Consider the following 23198-nt stretch of genomic DNA (forward strand, 5'->3'; position numbering starts at 1 on the left):
AAGGACTGAGGTTGGGCTAGAATGATCTTTCAGCTCTGACCTTCCATGGTTCTGCTCTCTATATACATAATGCACTAAACTCCTAAACTTCTGATTAATGATTCCTTCAAGGGAATAAAGTAAAATTAGTGTAAATGAGTTACTACAATTGTACCTCTTTAGTTCTATACAAATGTTTCCAATTTTTAGGTGATATTTGTTCTTCATCATTGATACTAACTTTCCTATATATTCCCTTCTAACAAGAATTGCAAACATTAAGCAAAATCATGCAAGAAATTATTATGTGTTGGTTATTTGTATATTATAACTGGGATAAATTCAGTTTGGGGTTGAGTACAGCATGGCTGAGGGGAATCTTAGGAGGTTTAGAGTGAGTATAGGTATATATAGTGTTGAAAAAGGAGCAACTTGTCCCACCCCCAGACACTGAGTCTGGGGAAAGGAGAGTCTAGAGCAGGGGTTGGCAACATATGGCTCTCAAGCCATATCTGGCTCTTTTGAGGGCCAAATATGGTTTTTTCTGCAGGAGCCATAAAGTCAATTTTTTTTTCAGGCGCTGTTACAGGAGTGCACACTGTGAGCACTGTACGGCTCTAACGAAATTACATTTTAAAAAATGTGGCGTTTATGGCTCTCACGGCCAAAAAGGTTGCCAACCCCCGGGCTAGAGGGAAGAAAAAGGAAGTGTTTACTGCCCCCATGTCTGAACCATGCTGTAAAGCTCTATTTCCCCCCATACCAGTTATGTGTCTGATTTGCCAATGGTACAATAGAAAAAAAAATAATAAAACACTGGATGGAATCAGGGGACCTGGAGTAAAATCTTGGTTGTTACTCACTATCTGTAAAGACCCAAGTTCCTTATCTCTCTGAGACTCAAGATTATTCTTGTATAAAATAAGGAGGTTGAGCAAGATTGCCTCAAAGGTACCCTCTCACTCTAAATCTAGGATCCTAATTATCCTGGTTTAGTCTTGATCAGTTATCTATGTATATTTGGCTTCTAGTACCTTACTTATCCTATCTCTCCTTTATAGAATACTCTCTCCTCAACTCTTCATTCTTTTCTATTATTACCTTCAAGACCCTTTGCTCAAGATTCATATTCTTTATCATGTTAGCCTTAAGGTCTAGCCTTAAGCTACTAATGTTTGGCCTTACCTCATCATGGCATGAAATGATCTGATTGTGGAATCTCAAAGGTCATGCTGGTGAAATGCATGTTCTGACTGGCCCTATCCAGCTGGAATGACTTCAAGTATGAGACTGGCAATTTTATGTCTGTTGCTAAAATGAGAGAGAGAGGCTTAACACTGGAGGTTTGGCTACCAGGTGATGAATGTTTTGGACCATAGTTACCCTAGGAGAGTGCTACTAAGGTGTGTTAATAAGGCCTGGAATCTATATCTGTATATCCGCACCCATGATATTATGTATCTTCACCATACCGAAATGTTGTGTTTGCTCATTCACTTTATTACCTCCTTACTTAGAACTTGTACTAAATCAAAAACCTAAGTGCTGTAATTAAGTGCACGTCTTCTTTCTCTAACTTCTATAGGGACAAACTCCTGAGGACTTAGGACCATGTCTTCTAGAGTTTTTGTTTCTTCTTATGACCTAATATAATTCTGTCTTTCTAGTAGGTAATAAAAAAAAATGCATGCTTGTTTGCTAAATGAATACTAGACACTTAATTAGTGAAGTGGTTCTGTACTGAAGGCAACAGACAAAAGCAGAATAGAATAATAAATAATAATATTTATTAAGCACCTATCATGTGTCAGGTACTATTAAACACTTTACAAATATTATCTCATTTCATCATCATGATAATCCTAGAAGGTAGGTACTATTATTATCCCCATTTATAGTTGAGGAAACTAAGGTAAACAGAAGTTAAGTGACTTGCCTTGGATAAACACAACTAGAAAGTCTGCGGCCAAATTTTAATCCAGGTCTTGGATTCAAGTCCTAATTTTATACATACCGGCTATCTAACTTTTGGTAAATTATTTCCCTTCTCTCCTTCTCTACATATCAATATTATTCTCTTTAGAATTAAGAAAATACTTGGACTTGATTCCTGAGGAATATAATATTTGAGGAAAATGGCAAATGCAACATTTGTAAGTTATTATTATAATGGGGAAAAAGCAGGTGACTACAGATAAAATAAGGCAATCTTTATGGTTCTTTTAATATTGTCTTATCTGTTTCAGATAAAGAGGAAGAGAAGGCAGTTTAGAAAATCATAGATTTAGAGCTAGAAGGGACCTTAGAGGACAATGACTCTAACTCTTATATAGATGAATAAAATGAGGCTCAAAAAAGTGAAATCATTTGCCTAAGGTCACATAGCTACTAAGTGTCAAAAAGTAGAATTTGAACCCAGATCTGAGCTCTGAAGTCAGCCAATCTTCCATTTAGCCTTGAAGGAGAATGACCTTTCAAATGTAATGGAATTTGAAGAAGCAGAAAGAGGTTACCCTAGGGGTGATTCCCAGTGCACAGATTTAAGATTAAGTAGACCAGAACAAAGGCTAACACTGGTGCCTGTCCTTGCTTGTCGGACTAGGTACGGATGACTGTAGGAAAATCACTATGGAGAGGACAGTACCACCCTTCATATGCAACCTCTAGAGAAAAATAATTCCCACCTTACCCCCAACATTTTGGCTTATATGTTGGTGAAAGGCAGGAATGAAGTTGCTCAAGTATGCCAGCTGGGTTCAGGTCAAAGTCCAGTGATTGGAAATATTTTCCAGAACAACCAGTCTTTACTCTGTCCTAGCCTGAAACCCTGGTAGTATTTTTTTCTTTCTTTTTACTTTTTTTTTTTTTAAACCCTTGTACTTTGGTGTATTGTCTCATAGGTGGAAGATTGGTAAGGGTGGGCAATGGGGGTCAAGTGACTTGCCCAGGGTCACACAGCTGGGAAGTGGCTGAGGCCGGGTTTGAACCTAGGACCTCCCGTCTCTAGGCCTGGCTCTCAATCCACTGAGCTACCCAGCTGCCCCCTCTGGTAGTATTTTTTTGAGCACTCTGTATTCCTAAGAACCCCTTTTGTCCTTGGCTGATTGAGTCCTACCACATTAAGGCCAATAACACTGACCTCCTTACTGTTCTGTGAATAACACACTCCATCTCCTGATTCCCTCTCCCCCATAACTGGAATGTCCTCCCTCCTCATCTCTTCTCCTGGCTTCCTTGGCTTCCTCGAAGTTCCATCTTCTATAGGAAGTCCTTCCCAATCCCTTTTAATTCAAAGGTCTTTCTTCTGTGCATTATTTCCTATTTATCTTTTATATAGCCCATTTGTACATTGTGGCTTACATTTTGTCTATCCTGTTTGGTTGTAAGCTTCTTCAGAACAGACTGTTTTGTTTTTAACTTTCTTTGTGTATTCCACTACTTAGAACAGTTCCTGACACCTGGTAGATACTGAAAAAAATGCAGCTAATAATATTTATTTAATGACTAATCAACACAAGGATGCAAATATTGTTAATAGTTTAAAGAAAGTTTTCTAGGTCATTTGAAGTGAGAATCACTTTGTTTTATTATTTGGGGAGTGTGGCTCAATTAACCCATTTTAAAAGTTAAATACAAAAAAGAAATCTAAGTGACCATCAAAATTTTTAGTCTTTATTCTTTGAGTAATTCTATTTCTGAAAATGCTACAATTGACCCAAGGAAAGCCTTTAGTATTCTATATTAAAATATTTTCAGAGAGCATGTTAAAAACTCCAATAAAAACCCTCAGACCCATAGAGCCCAGAAATGCTCAATTGAGAATAAACTTATTTTGCTATTGGCTTTCATAAAGTCGTGCCTTCTCAGCAGAAGCAGCAGAAGGTCAGGGGATAATTGTGACCTACTTGGATCATTCAGGTGTCAGTAAGTTATGAAACACATAAGTTTACATATAGTCTGAGAAAAGGTAGAGACAATCATCTGGTGTTCTGACTCATGACTCATGCTAAGGAATCATTTTGGGATTAATAGTTCCAAAGAAACAGATAATCCATCTGGCAAATTTGAACCCTCAGATCAACATGAAAAAAATGATTTATTTCTTTGACTGAATGAAATTCATAAGATCATAGAATTATAATTGTAGAACTGGAAGTTGTTTTACTTTTTTTCAAGTTAACAAGCTTTTTGTTGACTGCCTTTGAATCTTGAAGGCCTTCTTAATCTCTCCTTCCTACTTTCCAGTCTCATTGTACATTACTCCCATTTTTGCACTCTATGGTCAGGCCAAACTAGTCTTCTCTGTTACTCACACACAATAACCCATTTCTAGTCTCCATGTCTAATTTGCAATTCCCTCATGAATGGAATGCATATCTTTATCTGTTCCACCTCATAATCCCTTACTTTCTTCAAGATACTGCAGAAGATCCACTTTCTACAGAAAACTTTTCCTGATTCCCTCCAATTGCTAGAGCCTCCTCTTTCAATTTACCTGAAATGCTTTCCCTCCATGACTTCCTTTAAATCTTAACTAAAATCCGACCTTCAACAAGAACCCTTCCCAAATTGCTTTTAATTCTAGTGCTTTCTCTTTTAGTCATTTTCTATTTATCCCTTACTTACCTTGTTTTGTATATATTTGTTTGGATGTTGACTCTCCCATTAGATTGTAAGCTCCTTGTGGGTAGGATTGTCTTTTGCCTCTTTTTTGTATCTCCAGAGCCTGTTAGCACACAGTGCCTGAAACATAGTAGGTACCTAATAAATGTTAATTGAATTGAAAATTATATTAACTTAGAAAAAACACAGAACTATTAAATAGTCATAACCACTCTTTAATCATGGGAAAGGGGGAACAGGGCTGATAAGGCTTCTAAACAGAGCTGAGCCTTATGCAGAGTGAACTATGCTTTGCTCTGCTTCCTGAGCCCCTGGGAGTGGCAACTCACTAGATGACCACTCCAAGGAACAAAGGAAATTGGGGAACTTATATACCATTTGGGAAGATCCAGGGGCTGGGAAAGATGATTGACATTATACTGGTAAGAATGGGAGTTGCAATCAAGCTTGGGAAAGGAATCCTAGCCAGAGGCTAGAGTGTAAGGGAAGGGGCTGCTTACACAATGGATACTAAAGGATGGTCCCAGCCCAGGTGTGCCTTCCTAGGAAAGGGTCTTTGATACAATGGGGAAGACTATCTAAGACAAAAGGGTATTTAGCATTTACCCTAGGGTCCATTATTCAGTCTGCAACTGCTAACCTGAGATTCCCTTCAGGGGTGGATTCTCTAGGGAACACTAAGCACAAGCTTTGGGGGGGGGGTCTCCAGCCTACAAGCTATTTCTAAAACTTGGGGTTCGTCAGATCTCACTAAGCCACAAGTTTGGGATCTCTAGATTCCATGTAGACAGTATCTAATTTGTATTTATTCTTTGTGTACATGTTGTTTCTTCACAAATAATGTAAGCTTCTTAGAAATATGCATTGTTTCCTTGATTTGTACTTCCTCAGCACTTTTGCAGTACCTAATGAGTGGTATGAACTTAAATGCTTGATTGTTTATACTACTTATTTGGTATTCAATTAGACACAGCCTAATTTTATCAGTTACCTTTTTATATGAATGTGTCAACCTCTTTTCTAAGAAAGTACAATGAAGCTGGAATGTATGCTTGCTTGCTTGAGACAGAAATCCTGTTCTGATTCAGTAAGGAGGAACTGAAAGGTGAGAAGTGAGTAAACCACTAAGGTGATTTCAAAGGTCTGGCAAGCATATGCTACTGCAAGCAACAAGAAAGATTACAACCAAAATGGTGTGAGGAAGCAAGAGGCTTGCTAAGCATCCTTGCCTTCCACCTCTCACCTTTGAACCCAAGCAGCCTCAGCAGGAGTAGGGAATAGTGGGATGGGAGGGGGGAGGTCATCTGAGGATGAGGCAGGAAAGTGGATGTCTGAGGCACAACCAAAAGAAGAGAGGGGAGGGTAGAATAGCTCTCTCTGCTACTGAAGCTGCTGCCATGACTATTGTTGGGGTCCGGGTCGCCGCCCACCACCAAGGAAGACCAGCAAACAATGCAATTAAGCAAGAAGGGTCATTTATTGATCTGGTGCACACCAGGGGAGCTCAGCCCAAGAGTTCTGCCTGTGGCTCTTGAGTATAGGAGTTTTATACCAGCTGCTCATCAGCCTATGTGGCTCACAGGCTTCTCCTGGAGCATCTTGCAGTTAGGGCATTGACACATCTATGCACTTTATCAGGGGCCTGCAGTTAGGGTGTTGACCCACCTATGTGCTTGGTCAGGGGCCTGCACATAGGGTGTTTTGCAAAGAAATAATTTGCAAGGGTCAAGCGGCTCCCTGTCTTGGCCTCCTTCACTATAAATTTAGGGCAAAAAGAATGGTGTTAACTTTGAAAAAACAGAGAACTGTTAAATAGTCATAAAGCCACTCTTTAATTAAGGGAAAGGGGGAACAGGGCTGATTAGGCCTCTAAACAGAGCTGGGCCTTATGCAGAGTGAGCTCTGCTTTGCTCTGCTCCCTGACCCCTTAAGAGTGACAACTGACTAGAGGACCACTCCAAGGAACAAAGGTAATTGGGGAACTTATATACCATTTGGGAAGAGCCAGGGGCTGGGAAAGATGATTTGCATTATACTGGTAAGGATGGGATTTACAATCAAGCTAGGGAAAGGAATCCTAGCCAGATGCTAGGGTGTAAGGGAAGGGGCTGCTTACAATGGATACTAAAGGATGGTTCCCTCCCAGGTGTGTCTTCCTGGGAAAGGGTCTCAGATACAATGGGGAAGACTACCTAAGACAAAAAGGATATTTAGCATTTACCCTAGGGTCCATTATTCAGTTGGCAACCACTAGCCTGAGATTCCCTTCAGGGTGGATTCTCATGGGAACTGGGAATAAGCACAAGCTTTGGGGGTTTCCAACCTACAAGCTATTTCTAAAACTTGGGGTTCATCAGATCTCACTAGGCCACAAGTTTGGGATATCTAGATTCCACGTCGAAGATGGCAAGATAAAAAGAGATAAGACTGTAGCTGAACAGAACCATTGTAGAAAGTTGCCTGTTTTCTAAAAATGACAGTGGAGAAACTGTTACATATTTTGTTCCTTATTTAAAAAAAAGTTTGTTTGCTTTCTGTATTGGCTATGTGTTCTCAGGATCCAAATATCCTTGAGAAGATTTAAAAAGGCCTCAGCGGGAGACTGGTCACCCAGAGACAGAAATGAGGGAGATCCTTTTTCAGATCTTTGCGATTTCTCACCAGCTGGAGTTCTGGATAAACCAAAGAGATTTTTATTGATAACATGTTATTATAGTCCCTCAAAGAAGAGAAAAGATTAAATGAATTCAAATCAAATAGAAAACTTTGACATAGCCTGAGCCAACTCTGTTTTTAGGGGGAGGACACTTGGAAAGTAGAAAACCCAACTCCTTTCCCTTAAGGGCAACAACCTTGGGCAACTCTTCTCCCCATTGTTCTCTAGTTCAAGGAAAGAGTCCCATCCCCCAAAGGTTGGCTATGGGTCCTTGATTAAATGACAGTCCTGCCAACTGGGATGCCTGAGGGGAGTATTTTGAAAGAGTGACTCTGCCCACACTCTGGAGGGGGCAAGAGTCTGGGAGCAGATAGCCTTCTCTTCTGCCAAATGCCACAAGCCACTACCACCAAGGTGAGATTAGACTCAACAAAGGCTTATTAAGCGACTATCTTCTGGTAAAGCATGGTGCTTGATATTGAAGACATGGAGATCAAAAAACAGTATGGGTCTGGCCCATAATCACTTACTCTTAAGTGTGCACAAATAATTATGCTATAAAATAGAATATAAGTAAAAGAGAGATTCAGACAAAGTATTTTCACTTGGGAAAGGGAGAAGGGGATAAAGGCTTCATGGAAGAGATTGGGACCTGAATTAAACATTGAAAAAAAGGTTCTCAATGAGTGGAGATGAGGAAGGAGTGTGTTCTAGGCACAGAGGAAAACCTGAACATTCTGTGGAAGTGAGAAGGCAAAGGACAAGTTCAGATAGTTCAGTTTGGCTGGCATGGAGAATTTATGAAAGAGAATAGATTTAAATGAGGCTATAAATCTCACTGCAGTTGACATTTTTGAGTACAGGGATTATATATATATATACATATATATATGTATATATATATATAAATGTATGATCATGAATTCACTGAAGTCTAAAATTGTTCACGTTCTCACATGTATAAAAACCAATTAATATGGAAGTCTAGAAAGTGGAAAAGGCTGTTTCTTTTGGAACAGTGTGGAAAACACAACTATCATAATGATGGATAGGTAATACATTTCAAGTGTTTTAGTTCAGATTTAGGAGTCACATAGATGCTACAAGTAAATGAATTCAAGAGTCTGGTTTGGGGTAAAAATATCACTTTATTTGGTTAAGCTAGCATTATGACCAATAAAGCGATAGATATATCACTGGCCCCCTCAAATGATCAAAGATCCTGAAACTCTGTCAAGCAGACCTATAAACAGAATTTTAGGAGCTCATTATTCAGCTTGAACATTCTTAAGACATCTCTAATTGGTAAATAGCTAATTGGGAGGTAGTCCATCAAAATCTCACCCTTCTCCATACCCACAGATCATGAAGTCAAGAAGAAAATCTTTTTTTCACTTCTCTATTAACCACATTTTGATAAAAGAAAGACATTCACTAGAATTCCTAAGGACATAGAAAATATGAAAAAGTCTTTGACCCAGAACCCAGATGCAAGAATATGCAAAAATTATTTCTAATCCACGATCCTTATATTGGGATAAATGTAGTATATGGAAAATAATTTCCCACAATGTCATAGAACCAAGTGTTTGCTTGGGACAAATTACTTCAGTTATATAAGGGGTAAATAAATGATGAAAGCAGTCATTTTATAGATGTGAAAACTGAGTCCCAAAATATTAAGGTAACTTATTCAAATTTATTGATTTAGTGATTACATAAGAGAGTAAGAAAGACTCACCTATGGGAGAGCAGAAACCAGTAGTAAAGCTAAGAAAGGTTATAGAAGCAATAAAGAATCAGCAAACAGGTATGAAATAAAGAGAGCAGTTGTACTCTATTCTGACCCTCATTTCCTCAAAGACCAAATTTCATTTCAAGCCTTTTTTTGTATATCACCATTATGCTGTGATAATAACTTAAGGCAAAGAAAATTGCATTGCAACTTATATTGCAGAAATATTGCTTTGTGAACCATCACTGTTTCACCAAAGGGACTTTAGTTATCAAAGGAGAAGGGCAGAACAGGATTCTAGAATGTTGTGCTGCTTAGGAAAGACTTGGTACACTAGAAAGAATACTGAATTTGGAGTTGAAAAACTAATTTTCAATTCTGCTTTCTTCTTTGTCATAAAGTGATGTGCCTATCTCACAGGGCTGTTATAAGGAAATTGCTTTGTGAAACTTTAAAGCACTATATGAATAAGTTACTCTATCCTCTTCAGGCAGACAACTCTCCTCTGAAGTAGAATTCCATTCAACTTAAATCCACCACTGTTACCTTGGTTGTCCTATTTGCCTTATGGCCCCTAGAAACAATATTAACACAGGACTAGAGGGGAAAAAAACCCTTCAAGACTAAAGTGTAAAGAAGTAAACACAAAAGACCTTTTAGGAAGTTTGTTGAAATGGAAAGCATGCTAGCTATAGCATGCGAGGATCTAGCTCTCCTTTTTTATGTGACTGAGGACATTACTTCTGTGGCTTTGAGTTTCTTCATCTGTTAAATGTACAGTACAGATCCAGTACAACTATATCAGATGAACTCTAATGTCTCTTTCAGCTCCAAACTTCAGAATCATATGGTATAAGTTTGTGGTACTTCATCATAGGTTCCCTGGAAAATTCAAACTCTCATACAAAATAACCAGAAATATCCTATTAGCAAGCTTATGGGTTATACTTCCAAACTGAGGTCAGCTTTCTCATTATACTACATATAAGGAAAATAAGTTGAGGGTGTTCCATTTTCTATAAATTTAAACATTGTGTTAATAAAGATCACCTTATTTAAGTCCCTTTTGAAATCTCATGTTGAAATGAAAGAAACTCTTAGGTTCTTAAAGGCCATAAAGAAGCACAAACTGTAAAGCAAGGTTTCTTGCATTGCAACATTACCCCCTTATTGCAAAACTCTAGGATATCTTCCTGGTCTATAACAGATGATATATCTGAAGCCTAGCTTCATGTGTAAGAGAAGTTCAACACCAGAAAGCTGACTACCAATGCCTATTTTGGGAAAGGTACAGCAACTCATGTGGTGGAAAGGCCTTGATTTTGTATAAGTTCAGGGAGTTATTCACACTTATGAAGGAATAGATAATGAGATATATTATTTAAAATATATAATCAATTTTGTGGAAATAAACAGAATTAAAGGGTTTCATCCTGAAGTCTAGCAACTACATATTTTATTTTTCCAGTGTGTTTTATAGTGTTTTTAGAGAATATGACTCATCCAGAAAGGGAATGACTCAGATTTTATGGATGAAAAGAAAGAAGTGTTTTGTAGGTGAAAGGGCAAGCATTAGTTGCTGTAAGGCAAAAAAAAAAAAAAAAAAAAAAAAAATTTAGAAACCAATAGTTATTCATTAATAATGAGGCATTTTCAAGTATACTTGTAAACTTTTCCTTGGATCTCTTTCCCTGAACTCAAATTCCCAATGAGCTCAGTCTCTTTTCTCACAATTCTGTCTTCCTCTACTACTCACTGTTAAAAAACAAAGCAAACAAAAAAATCTCTATCTCCAATATATCTCTCGCACCCTTTCCACCATCTAATGCTCATTAAAATGACTTTTCTCTTCCAAGGACAAGCTTCCTGAGAGGATAAACATTACCAAAAGAGAATAAAAACTTGCATTTTAAAAAACAATACTCCAGTATTTCTCTGCAAGCATTTTATTATATTCTAGCCAAACTATTCCCTCACACACTATGCATTCTCTTATCTCTATATTCACAGATCTTTCTCTGTGCTCAAAACAAATATCCACTTTGTGTCTTTTGAAATCCTCTTCTTTCAAGGGTGAGCTTAGGTGTCAACATGTTTTTAAAATTAATCCTTTCCCTGTTTTCTGGCTAAAGTAATTTTCCCCTCCTCAGATTTTCTTGTGGCACTTTTTTTCTCTCATCATCATGTTTTGTTATTTCATACTTATTTCTGCACAGTCACATTACCTTTATTATACAGTAAGTTTCTTGATTGCAAGAACTTTATTGTTTTTCATCTTTGTATGCCCAGAGTATACTGTAGTGTCTTGAGCAGCTACATTTTAAAGCTTTCATATTTTTTTTCAAATGAAATTTGCATTTTGTTAAATTGAATTAAATATATCACTTTCATTCTGGGGGTAATTTCAGTGTAGTTTGCCTGATTCAGTTTAACAAACATTTGCCAGCCAGAGTTTAAGGATAAACCAGATAGTTCTTAATATGCCCCTTGAGACCTATTACATATATGTTTAAATAGATATTTTGAGGTTGGTGTTCTTTATATACCTATATGCTTAATATTGATTCTGTATCAACGATATCTCGGAAATCTATTAAATTTCAGAGCTGCCAAATCAGCCCTTCGTTTGCCAACAGGAGGAAGGGGGAATGTCTTTTGTTTTCATTTCTAAAAATCTCTCCCAGGCTAATCTAAATAGGGGGCTCTCTATCTTCACTATCATATTAATGCTGTTGGTCCTTAACTCTTATCTACCTTTTGAAAAACAACAGGAACACATCATGTGAATCACTGGTTAAAAAAAAAAAAATCACTGGTCTCCAACTAAATAACGTTTGAGGCCATCTTGTCTAACCCACTTATTTTACAAATGAGAAAACTGAGACCCAGTGACGTTTGATGTGACTTGTCTAACTCATGCTTCCATTCATTGACCGTCACTTTTACTGCTTTAGTAATTAGGGTTTCTTCAGCAGTAAGTACTAACTAATAAGAGGTTGCAGCCAGATTGCAATTACAGCCTCAAACTGGGACACTGGAAGATATAACGAAGACTGGGGAGGAGTGTCCGAGACTTTGTCCAGTGACGTAAGCGTCCAGCCCAGGGCATACCGTACCGGGGAGGCGGCCCCGGGGAAGTCTCGCGAATGCAACGGGGGAGGGGCGTGGAAGACGCCTGCGTGGGTGGGATTTCTGTACTTATATTTAGCCCCGACTGAGGGACACTGTCTACGTTTAAGGAGCGCGTCGCGTTATCTCTATTACTCAGGTCCCTGTGACTCTCGCTTTACCCTGTGCAGTCTCTCAGCCGCCCCTTCCTAACTGTTAGGTGAGTGCTGGGTAGAGCGTCCTGGTCTAGTGGCCGGCGTCAGGGTCAAGGACAGTTAGCCTGGCCGTCTCCGCGGCGCCTTTGGGAACTGGAGGTTCCACCCGCTGCATTCAAAGTCACGCGGGGCTGCCCGGAGCCAGTTCGTGGCAGCGGCGGATTGGGGAGCCGGGGTAAGGGGCGGGAGGGTGGGGTAGGATTTCCCTGAAAACCTAGTAAGAGTGGGTTACGTTCTCGATACTCCGGGAATGTTGCTGTATGACTCCGTTGGGTGGCGGAGGCTGCGGCGACGTTGGGGCTGGAAACTTGTGTCTGAGCTTTCGCTGTGTTGGATTTCGGAGTGGTTGTGTCGATAGGCTTTGCCACTTCTGCAAATCTAGTTTAAGTAGCTATCATTCAACAAGTGTTCAGTGCCTACTATGTGCCCGGCATTGTACTTGGTGCTGAGGATACAAGTATAAAGAAAGAAGCAATCCCTACTGGCAATGAGTTACATACTCATTGGGAGTATGTAAAAGGGAGGGGGTAAGGGTTACATATTAAATATGTGTGTGTGTAATACACACGACAGGTATGTATTGATGACATCTATTATATTTAAATATATAGGCACATTTAATATGTACCCTACGTTGATCTCGTCTTATATGTAGACATATAAGTGATCCTACATTTATACACACACACACATATATATATATATATACACTCTTTATTGAACCTGTGTATATATCTATCTGTGTGTATGTACGTATATATGTGTGTGAGCACATAATGTCATAAATACAAGTACGAAGTAGCTAGATACAATTTATTTTGGGAAAGCACCCACATTTCTGTAATAGAGGGAAAAAATGCAAAATCTAGGAAATGGAGATCCCTTCTTTTTTGTAGTCTGAGGTCTTAAGTAGTGGGGAGAGGGCGAGACAAACTGGTTTTTCCCTCTCTTGGCTTCCTTTAAAAAGGTTTCCATGGCCAGTGTTGGGAAACAAGAGTTGCTCTTGGCTGTCCTTGCTATCTGAATATCTGCTTGAAGCATTTGGTTTTGCGAAGTACTTTAGAAAAGTTGCCAATCTTTTTTCATTTTTCCCTGAGGGCTAGGGAGTAGCCATATCTAGCAGTTGATACTCCACTTTTTCTCAGTCTTCTAAGTGAGTGTTGGAACAAAAACTTTTTTTTCTTATTCTCCCATTGATATAACTTAAATTACCCTAGGTTAGGTAGACTTTGACCACTCCTCCCTACTCACAAGCTTCTTCCTAGAAAGTCAGTTTAACTAGATCTTAAGATTTTGTATCCTAAGAATTGAACCCTTCATTAAACTCTAGTAAGAGAGAGAGAGAGAAGTGTTCTGGGTACTGGGATACAACAAGCCATTCTGGGCATCATCCTTTACAGAAAGAAGAAATACTTAGTTCAGTTTTTGACTAATTTTTTTTTCCAATTTTTGACCGTATAAGCAATTTATATGCTTACCTATTGGAGAAGGAAAGGCTGACCAATGAAATAGTATAATATTTTATAAATTTCTAACGAATGTGAGTCAACATGTGGGAAATAATACAGATTGAGGATAGTAAAGTACAGTGTCACTTGTTTTTTAAAAATCCCCAACAAAAAATTGAATTAACCCCAGTGAAAAAGTCAGCAGGGGAAAATAGGACAAAATGTTTATCTTTAATTGTTTTTTAAAACAAGTCTAGTTTTACGACAATTTGGGGATTCGGTTCCATATATTTATTAAAAGCTGTCCTATGAAAGTTTTAATTTGATGATTAGAGACTCTTTAAGATATAGCTAATTTGACTTATAAGGTTTTTTTTCCCTATACCCTTTTGCTGTCAACCTGCCAGATCAGTGACTTTCTCTGCAGTTATCATGACAGATTAAACCATTTTTGACAAACCTGATCTTAATATGGGGAAATATTCTAAAGATGTTAATATTTTGAGGATTTGATATACTTCTATCATATATTTCCTTGTATTGAGGGAGAGCTTTATTGTGGCTCTTAAAGAGTTGGATGAAAAGTTGTATGAAAGCTTGCTCTCTTAGCCAAATCTTGTTGATTTCTAAATCTACATCCCCTTACATCACTCAGCTCACATAGGCCCCATTTTAATTTATGCCTTTGCATTGACTTGCATAGACTATTGTAATAACCTCCTTTTTAGTCAGAATTTTATGCCTGAATCTTCTTCATCCATCTTTCAGATTGCAGCCAAATTACTTTTCCTAAAGTGCAGGGCTGACCCTGCTTTCAGATCAAGTATGTTGGCCCTATCCAGTCCTTATATATTGCTCTCTATCTTGTACTTTGCAATCCAGTCATACTGTTTGCAACAGTGAATTAAACTTAAGCTATAATGGATAAAGCCATTTAGGTAGTAAAGGTTACATCTGAGCTTAATCTTGAGTAGAGACCTCGTGTTCTAAAATGAGTGCTTTTCTTGTTGGCATGTTCTGAAGATGACACTAAAATGATTTCTATTCCAGCTTGAGCAGAGACCTAATGTTCTAAAACTAGTGTTTCTTGTTTGCAGGTTCTGAAGATAAGAAATAAAAATGGCTTCCGTTGTAATTGATCAACAACAGGTATTTATAAAAAGTCAATTCTATAATTAAATTTACATTCTCTTCCCATTTCTTCCTCCTACTCCCAAATAGAGAAAGCAAGAAAAGCGAAACCTCTATTACAAATATGTATTTTGTATTATAGTAAAACAAAACATTCTCCCATTGGCCGTGCCTCCAAAAAAAATCTTAATCTGCACTAAGTTCACCAGCTCTGAATGAGAAAGTGGATAACATTTATTTCATCACAAATCCTCTGGAATTATGGTTGGTCACTGTGTTGATCAGAGTATTCCTAAAGCTTTTCAAAGTTATTTGTTCTTATATAATACTAAGCAACAGGTATATTTTTCACTAGGGTTTCTACCCTCTTCTTCTTTTCCTCCTCTTAACATTTTTTCCCCCTAGGAAGACTTAACCATTTTTTTTTTTTAATCTTGTTGCACAGAATGTGGTATCTAGAGTAGCCAGCCTTCCCTTGGTGAGTTCGACTTATGACTTAGTGTCATCTGTTTACATCAGCACAAAAGATCACCATCCCTACCTCAAATCAGTGTGTGAGATAGCAGAGAAGGGAATGAAGACTATCACTGCTGTGGCAGTGACCAGTGCTTTGCCCATCATCCAGAAATTAGAACCTCAAAGTAAGTGTGTACTTAAGACTGTATTGATGTCTAAGGAGGGAAGGGGGAAATAATTAGACTAAAAATTCAACTTGGGCAATACCAATTAACCTGAAGGTCCTGAATATATTACAGATAACTAAAGTTCCTTTTATATTCCTAAGTTATTTTTATTATTCTTATGCTCAGCCTTCACATAAAATCTTATATTGACTTGAAGAAACATGTTCTCCTGGAAAGAGCTTTGAACTTAAGTAGGAGATCCAGGTTAAAGACTTTGATATATACTAGCTGGATGACACTTCCTTCAGTTGTTTTATCTATTTTTTAGGGTTAATACTAACATATCTGTGGGGTAGTTGAGAAGAAAGTGCTTTAAAAACTTTTCAAGTGCTAAGAAATATGACATATTTGGGGAGGAAGAGAGAGTGAAGATATATGTACATGTACCCTTTAAGGTTTTGTTTTTTAATATATATATACATATATACACACACATTTATTTATTTGTTTGTTCACTTGTCCATTTATTTGTTTGTTTGTTTTACTAGTTTTCTTCTTTGCTATTCTAACCATTTAATTTCTCCCCCTACTACTTAAAGCTTACTTTTATACACCCATGAATTTACAATATACTCATACATTTTTTATTGGCCTTTCTCCCCCCTCCTCCCCCAACATACATACACGTACCACTCTTGTCATCCCTTGACACTGGTTGTTTCCCATGCTTGGAAAGTTCTATCTCCCAGCCTCAACTCTTAGAATCCTTGGCTTTGAGAGTCGGTCTAGTATCGCCTATTTCAGGAACCTTTCTTGTTCTGTTCACCATCCCCCCCAACCTCAGTTGCTAAAGCTATACCCTCTAAGGTACCTTCTATCCTGTATTTTCTGCATTGTATGTTTTATAACACATATGTATATACAGTAGGGCCCTATATACAAGGGGGATATATCTAGGTTTTAAGACCTTTCATAAATGGCTGAAACCTTAGATATAAGTGCTGTTGCCCCATATATATGTACTCTTCTCTCCCAGCTCCAGCCTGCCTTGTTGCTGTGACCCTCCCACCCACCCCACCAGGGGGGAAAAAAAAAGCACTTTTAAAAAAGTGAAAGGGAAGGCAGAAGAGACCCCCTAAATAGACTGCTGTTGAGGCAGCTTCAGGAAGTCCTTCATTCCTGGTTGAAAGAATAACCGAAACCATGGAAAGCAAAACTTATAATAAGGGCATCCTACATGAAAAACTTATGATAATATTATGTATGCATCTGAACTCTGTGTGTTTATATACACACATGTATATATGTTTGTGTATTTGTGAGTTATGTATCACATTTCCTCCATTAAAATAGAAGCTCTCTGAGGGCAGGGAACCTAGATTTGTTTTGTTTGTTTCTGTGAGTATTTATTTTTGTTTTTTGTATCTTAAGAACTTAACACATTGTCTGACCAATAGCACTTAATAGACACTTATTTTTTAATTTACTGTTAAACTAATAATTGGTGTTAAGGCTGGTACAAATACAGTATAACATATGCTTATGTAAAATTGGATTTGAGACTAAGTATAAGATTCCTTGAACAAGACACTTTACCTGAACTCTAGTTTAACTTTATGATAAACACTTGTGATTTTTTTAAATCTTTTTTTTTTTTAAACCCTTAACTTCTGTGTATTGGCTCCTAGGTGGAAGAGTGGTAAGGGTGGGTAATGGGGGTCAAGTGACTTGCCCAGGGTCACACAGCTGGGAAGTATCTGAGGCCAGATTTGAACCTAGGACCTCCCGTCTAGGCCTGACTCTCAATCCACTGAGCTACCCAGCTGCCCCCTAAACACTTGTGATTTTGTTGATCTTGTAAGGTAAGATATTTTATGGAGCCTAATGTTAAACTTTACTGGGGACAGCCAAGGTGGCTCAAGTGGATTGAGAACCAGGTCTAGAATCCAGAAGTCCTGAGTTTAAATCTGATCTCAGACACTTCCTAACTGTGACTCTGGGCAAGTCACTTGACCTCCATTGCCTAACCCTTACTATTCTTCTGCCTTGGAAGAATACACAGCATTGATTCTAAGGTGGAAGGCAAGGCTTTAAAAAAAACCTCAAACTTTATAATCTACCTTTCTACTTTTTCCTTTTCTCTTGGTAACTAAACTATCCTTATTTCCTGGAAGATAGATACAACCTTCTTGTAAACTTGGGTGTTTGTGGGGGGATGGTAAATGGGCACAAAAATTATAGAAACCAATTCTAGCAAGTTGTTGGATGAAAGTTCAAAGATGACTTAATTGGTTTCCCTTTCTCATCTAAGTTTGCATCTTAACACTATCTCTTTACTAACTTCAATCTAGTTGCTGTAGCCAACAACTATGCTTGTCTAGGATTGGATAGAATCGAAGAAAGACTACCCATTTTGAATCAACCAACAGATAAGGTAAGCTCTTCCAGGACAAATGGATGGTCTTTCTACATCCTTATTTGTCAAGTCTTTTTTTAGGATGGCTGGGGTGGAGAGAGGCAGATGCAAAAATTTGTTCTTCCTCAGACCTAGCTTAACTTTTTTTTCTTCCTCTGTACATGAGTTTCTACCCTTTGGGGGATAAATTTCAGAACTTATATATCTTTAGAGACCTTTAACAATTCCATAGCCCCTTTAAAGCAGGGCAAGCCCACGAACTACCACCTTCTAACTTATGTAGCTAACAAAATTGGTGTTTGTCTTCAAACACTCTAATGGCAGTGTTTGTTGTAGTTTCAGGTTTTTTAGTCATTTTTTGACCATTATTGAGGGCCCAGTGCATTGAGAAAGTCTGTGAAAAGTCGGTGACCATGCCTCCTATATTATTTAAGTGTATAATGGTGGCAACCACAATACAAATGAAGGAACATTAAGATTTTTAAGATCTCATTTTTTAAAAAAATCTAATACTTTAAATACTTATGAAACTTCAAATATATGGATTACAATTAAATTGGTGGCTATTTTAAACTTCTCTTTTTGTTCAGCAATATTGAAAATGTTTTTAGAAAAAATTAATGGATTTTTTTTAACATTTATTACTATTTATTTTTTAGAAAAGTTAACATGGTTACATAATTCATGCTCTTACTTTCCCCTTTACCCCCTACTACTCCCCTCCCCCCCCATGGCCGATGCACATTTCCATTGGTTTTAACATGTGTCATTGATCAAGACCTGTTTCCAAATTGTTGATAGTTGCATTGGTGTGGTAGTTTCAAGTCTACATCCCCAATCATGTCCTCCTCAACCCATGTATTTAAGCAGTTGTTTTTCTTCTGTTTCCACTCCTGTATTTCTTCTTCTGAATGTTGTAGCATTCTTTTCCATAAATCCCTCAGAATTGTCCTGGGTCATTGCATTGCTGCTAGTACAGAAGTCCATTACATTCTATTTTACCACAGTGTATTGGTCTCTGTGTACAGTGTTCTTCTGGCTCTGCTCCTTTTGCTCTGCATCAATTCCTGGAGATCTTTCCAGTTCACATGGAATTCCTCCAGTTTATTATTCCTTTGAGCACAATAGTATTCCATCACCAGCATATACCACAATTTGTTCAGCCATTCACCAATTGAAGGGCATACCCTCCTTTTCCAGTTTTTTGCCACCACAAAAAGCACAGCTGTAAATATTTTTGTATAAGTCTGTTTATCTATGATCTCTTTGGGGTACAAACCCAAAAATGGTATGGCTGGATCAAAGGGCAGGCATTCTTTTATAGCCCTTTGAGCAGAGTTCCAGATTGCCATCCAGAATGGTTGGATCAGTTCACAATTCAACCAGCAATGCATTAATGTCCCAGTTTTGCCACATCCCCTCCAGCAAAAAATTAATGGATTTAAGGGGGGAAATACCAAATAGTCATAAGGTTTGTCAAAAAGAGAACTAAGCAATTCTCCTGTCAAACCCCCTGTTTAAAAAAGATAGTGAAACCTAATCTTCAAGAAATTTTATCTGAAAGTGTTTTTTATCCCATTTGTCCCAAAACAAATAAATAGTAAGTAGTAAGTGTAATGCCTTAAATAGGAATGTTGCATCTACTGTGATTAAGACAATTTTCTCAAAAAAGAGTAAGCATAATGTAAGATTTAGTGTTTCCTGGGTCCTGCCACTTTTTTATATGGTCATGAATATTATTTATGTGTTATTGCTATATAGAAGACTTTATCTGGATTTGGATTAGAATGTGGGCTCTCTCACTCTGTATCCTTTGGCAATCTCTTTATTGTCTAGTTTTGTTTCCTCTAATACAAAGAAAGCACAAAGATGATCTCTAAGGTTCCTTCCCATTCTCAATTTTATGATCTTCCATAGTTTTTTTCTTGGACAATTCTGAATCTTGGGGGCAGCTGAGTGGTTCAGTGGATTGAGAGGCAGGCCCAGAGATGTGAGGTCCTGGGTTCAAATGTAGCTGGAGACACTAGACACTTCCTAGCTGTGTGCCTCTAGGCAAGTCACTTAACCCCCCCATTGGCTAGCCCTTAACACTCTTTTGCCTTGGAGCCAATACACAGTATTGATTCCAAGATGGAAGGTAAGGGTTAAAAAAAAAATAAAGATTATTGTTGATTTGACAGATACTTGCATTTCCTAATACAAAAAACAGAAAAGGATTGCACATGACACCATAAATTTACTTGAATATTTCCTGTGCTGCTCCCCTTATGAACCCTCTTGGTTTTGATTTTTATATCCTTATCTCCTTACTCACAATCCAAAAATAAAAGCTTCCCCTTTATAAGTGCACACATTTACACAGTGTCCAAATCTGAAAGTGTAATTGTCCTAATAACTTTTGAACATCAGTAGATCATTATGTTTCTATTGCCTTTTAAAATAGATAGCTATATCTTGAGACCTAGATGTGTTTATTGTTTTTAGATTGTTAATTATCCCTCTGACAGTCCTTAGATTAGTTATAAAAGATTCTCTCTTTAAAGAAATCCTTTAGCTAAGTAATAACCTCTCAGTGTCCACCTTTCCAAGGTACACAGAAATACCAAATACTTTTTAACAGTAGAATGGGATAGGATTTCAGGGTAATAAAAAAAAGCCCAAGCTTACCAAGCCAGGTTACAGCCTGTTTCTCAGAAGTTTCCACAGCATGCCAGAATAGAAGGCCTCCCTTCCTGAGTTAGCTGCCAAATGAAGTACAATGTTATCTTCTTCACATGAAGGTCACTTCCCTGACAAATCTCTATAATCTAGAAGACGAAATTCAGCAATAAATGAGAAACCTGAGAATAGAAGGAGAGGGGACAAAATTTGTGCTGGGGACATTTGTGCCTTCTCTGCACAGATTGCTCAAGTTCTCACTAAATGCTCATTTATCATTTTGGATCTACTGGCATAGCTCTTTGGCTTCCTAGTTTTCCATAGTTTAAAAGCGATGTATTAGAAAGGACCAATACAATTTTGTGAAAAGAAAACTCCCAGGAAAAATGACAGGAAATATAAAAAGCTGCACTCCTTGTAAGGGGGAGTTGGCCTGTAGTTACTATCTCTGTTTTCTCACCACCACTTATCCTTTAGCCCTTAGAATCTAGTTTCTAGAAGCCTACCATTATATTAATCCTGCCTTTTTAAGGTTATAGGTAGCATTTAGTTAAATGGTTTTGGGGTTGGATCTTTTTTTCTTTTTCCTCTTCCTTGATCTCAGTGGTAAGACATTTAGGACTGCCCTCTCATTCTTTTCCGATGACATTCTTAAACTAATTCCTTCTGTCTACCTTGCTAGTGTCTCATTTGTTTCTAAATCCACAAGTGTGGGTTCTATGGGTTGCCTCTTTACTTTTTCTTTTTTCTATTATCCCCCTCGAATGGTCTCATCTATTCAATGACTTTAGTTATCACCTCTATGCAGATGTCTCCAAATTTCTCTATGTCTATGTTTGTAGTTGACTGCCTGTTCAAAAAAATGATCAGTCTTGAAATTTCTAGGAAAGTGTACAAAATGTAACTGGCCTTCTCCAGCTCCTTTTTCTGTTGATGGCAATACTCTTTTCTCATTTGCTCAGATTTTTAATCTTCAGTTATTATCTCTATATGACATGTCTTGTCTCAGTTCTTCTCCCTCATTTTTGTATATCAGTTCCTGAATCTTTATCAATTCTCTCTTGGCAGTAGTTTTTGTATCCATTCTCAAAGTGGTCTCCTTGCCAAAGACTTTTTATCTCTAGACTTCTGTATATAGCCTCCTAGCCAAATCTTCCTACTTATAATCTATTCCCCTTTTAAAATCCTCCTCAACATTGTTGTTCTCAAGTATTTTTTCTAAATTATCATTATTATATTCTTCATCTGTTCAACTTCTAGGCAAAATAAACTTTTATTTTTGGCATTCAAGAGTTGCTGCAATATGGCTCCAAATAATTGTCCGGCCATTCTCACTACTCTAAAATTTTTTTTTAACTTATTTATTTGATTGTTATATTAAAGTTCCTAGGTGTCTCCCTGAACTAGAAAAGGCGTAACTTGACCAACAAAAGTACATGTATATATAAAACTGTCATAGATGTTTCTATTTATCAGTATTTTTTCTTGGAGGTAGACATTCACAGTTAATCTTGAAACATTGTTTCTGTTACTGTATATCATTTTATCTTGGTTCTGTTTGTTCCACTCTTCATAATTTCATGTAGTTGGGGGTTTTTTTTTGTACTTTCCATATTTTTAAAAAATTAACCTGCTTGTCATTTCTTAACTTGAAGTAGTAATATTCCATCACAATCACCTGCCACAACTTGTTTAGTCATTTCTAAATTGGTAGTCATCCCCTCAATTTCCACTTATTGGGTTTGAGTGATCTTTGTCACTTATAGGACTATTTGAAACTTAATACATTATTCATGAAAATCCCCCAACCCCTTGTAAAGTGTTATATGCAATGTCTAATTCAGGTTTGTTTTTTCCCTGTGAACCTGATATCATACTTTTAATTTTAAATTATGTAGTTTAAGACTTTTTAGTAGTAAAAGTTATTAATTATGAATCTAGTTTCTAGTGACTTTTCTTACTCTTATTTTCAGTTTGGTCCTTTAGTTCACTTAACATGAATTAGGACTTTTATTGTGAGACTAAACTGTTGAAGTCTTTCTATTAGATTTTGCCTTTGTTTCCAGATAGTTCCTAATCGAAGAAGGACTCGTTTTGGAGTTGTTAACCTTGATCCAACTACTAATAGATTTGTTTGGAGGAGGAGTCACTGCTTGGGCCCAGCTTAACCAGTCTGTTTTTCTCAACCTAATTATTGTAATTAACCCTGAAGTCAAAGATATCTAAGCTAGTTAAATTATTCTCCTCCCAGCTGGAAAAATCACTAGCTTTCTTCCATAGCCTTTAAGGTGATTAATGGATTTAAGGTGTCTTAAGTAACTTTTTTTTTTAAAGCTCATCTGCTCTTGGCCTTTGAATGACTAAATGTCTTAAACAAAACTGTTTCTTTCCATGAAGATCTCTTTGCTAATAGCATTTTTAAAATGATAATAATAATAATAATAATAGTAATAATAATAGTAAAATGTCTCTGTCCCCTAATTTTAGTGATTGATTTCTACACTCCAGTTCTGAATAGAGATACTTTTACCCAATTTGTAATAAGAATGTTTTATCATTGATCATATTGTTTGGCTCTGAGCTTTTCAAAAGTCTAGAGTCAAACT

The 23198-nt window shown here is 37.4% G+C and overlaps 1 protein-coding gene across 3 annotated transcripts in view; it reads left to right on the forward strand.

The window, feature by feature from the left end:
- The window catches only part of PLIN2 (perilipin 2), a 54724-nt gene that overhangs the window by 3474 nt on the left and 28052 nt on the right, over positions 1-23198 (forward strand). The window contains exons 1-4 of one of the 3 annotated variants that reach the window (XM_044685318.1): positions 12223-12321; positions 14862-14913; positions 15341-15536; positions 17870-17952. In XM_044685318.1, coding sequence (XP_044541253.1) covers positions 14884-14913; positions 15341-15536; positions 17870-17952 — 309 coding nt within the window. In that variant the 5' untranslated portion in view covers positions 12223-12321; positions 14862-14883. Of the gene's footprint in view, positions 1-12222; positions 12322-14861; positions 14914-15340; positions 15537-17869; positions 17953-23198 lie in introns of those variants that run through there. The other 2 variants (XM_044685305.1, XM_044685312.1) reach the window with 2 other exon arrangements.

Source organism: Gracilinanus agilis, chromosome 1 (genome assembly GCF_016433145.1).
Source record: "Gracilinanus agilis isolate LMUSP501 chromosome 1, AgileGrace, whole genome shotgun sequence".
Lineage (NCBI taxonomy): Eukaryota > Metazoa > Chordata > Mammalia > Didelphimorphia > Didelphidae > Gracilinanus > Gracilinanus agilis.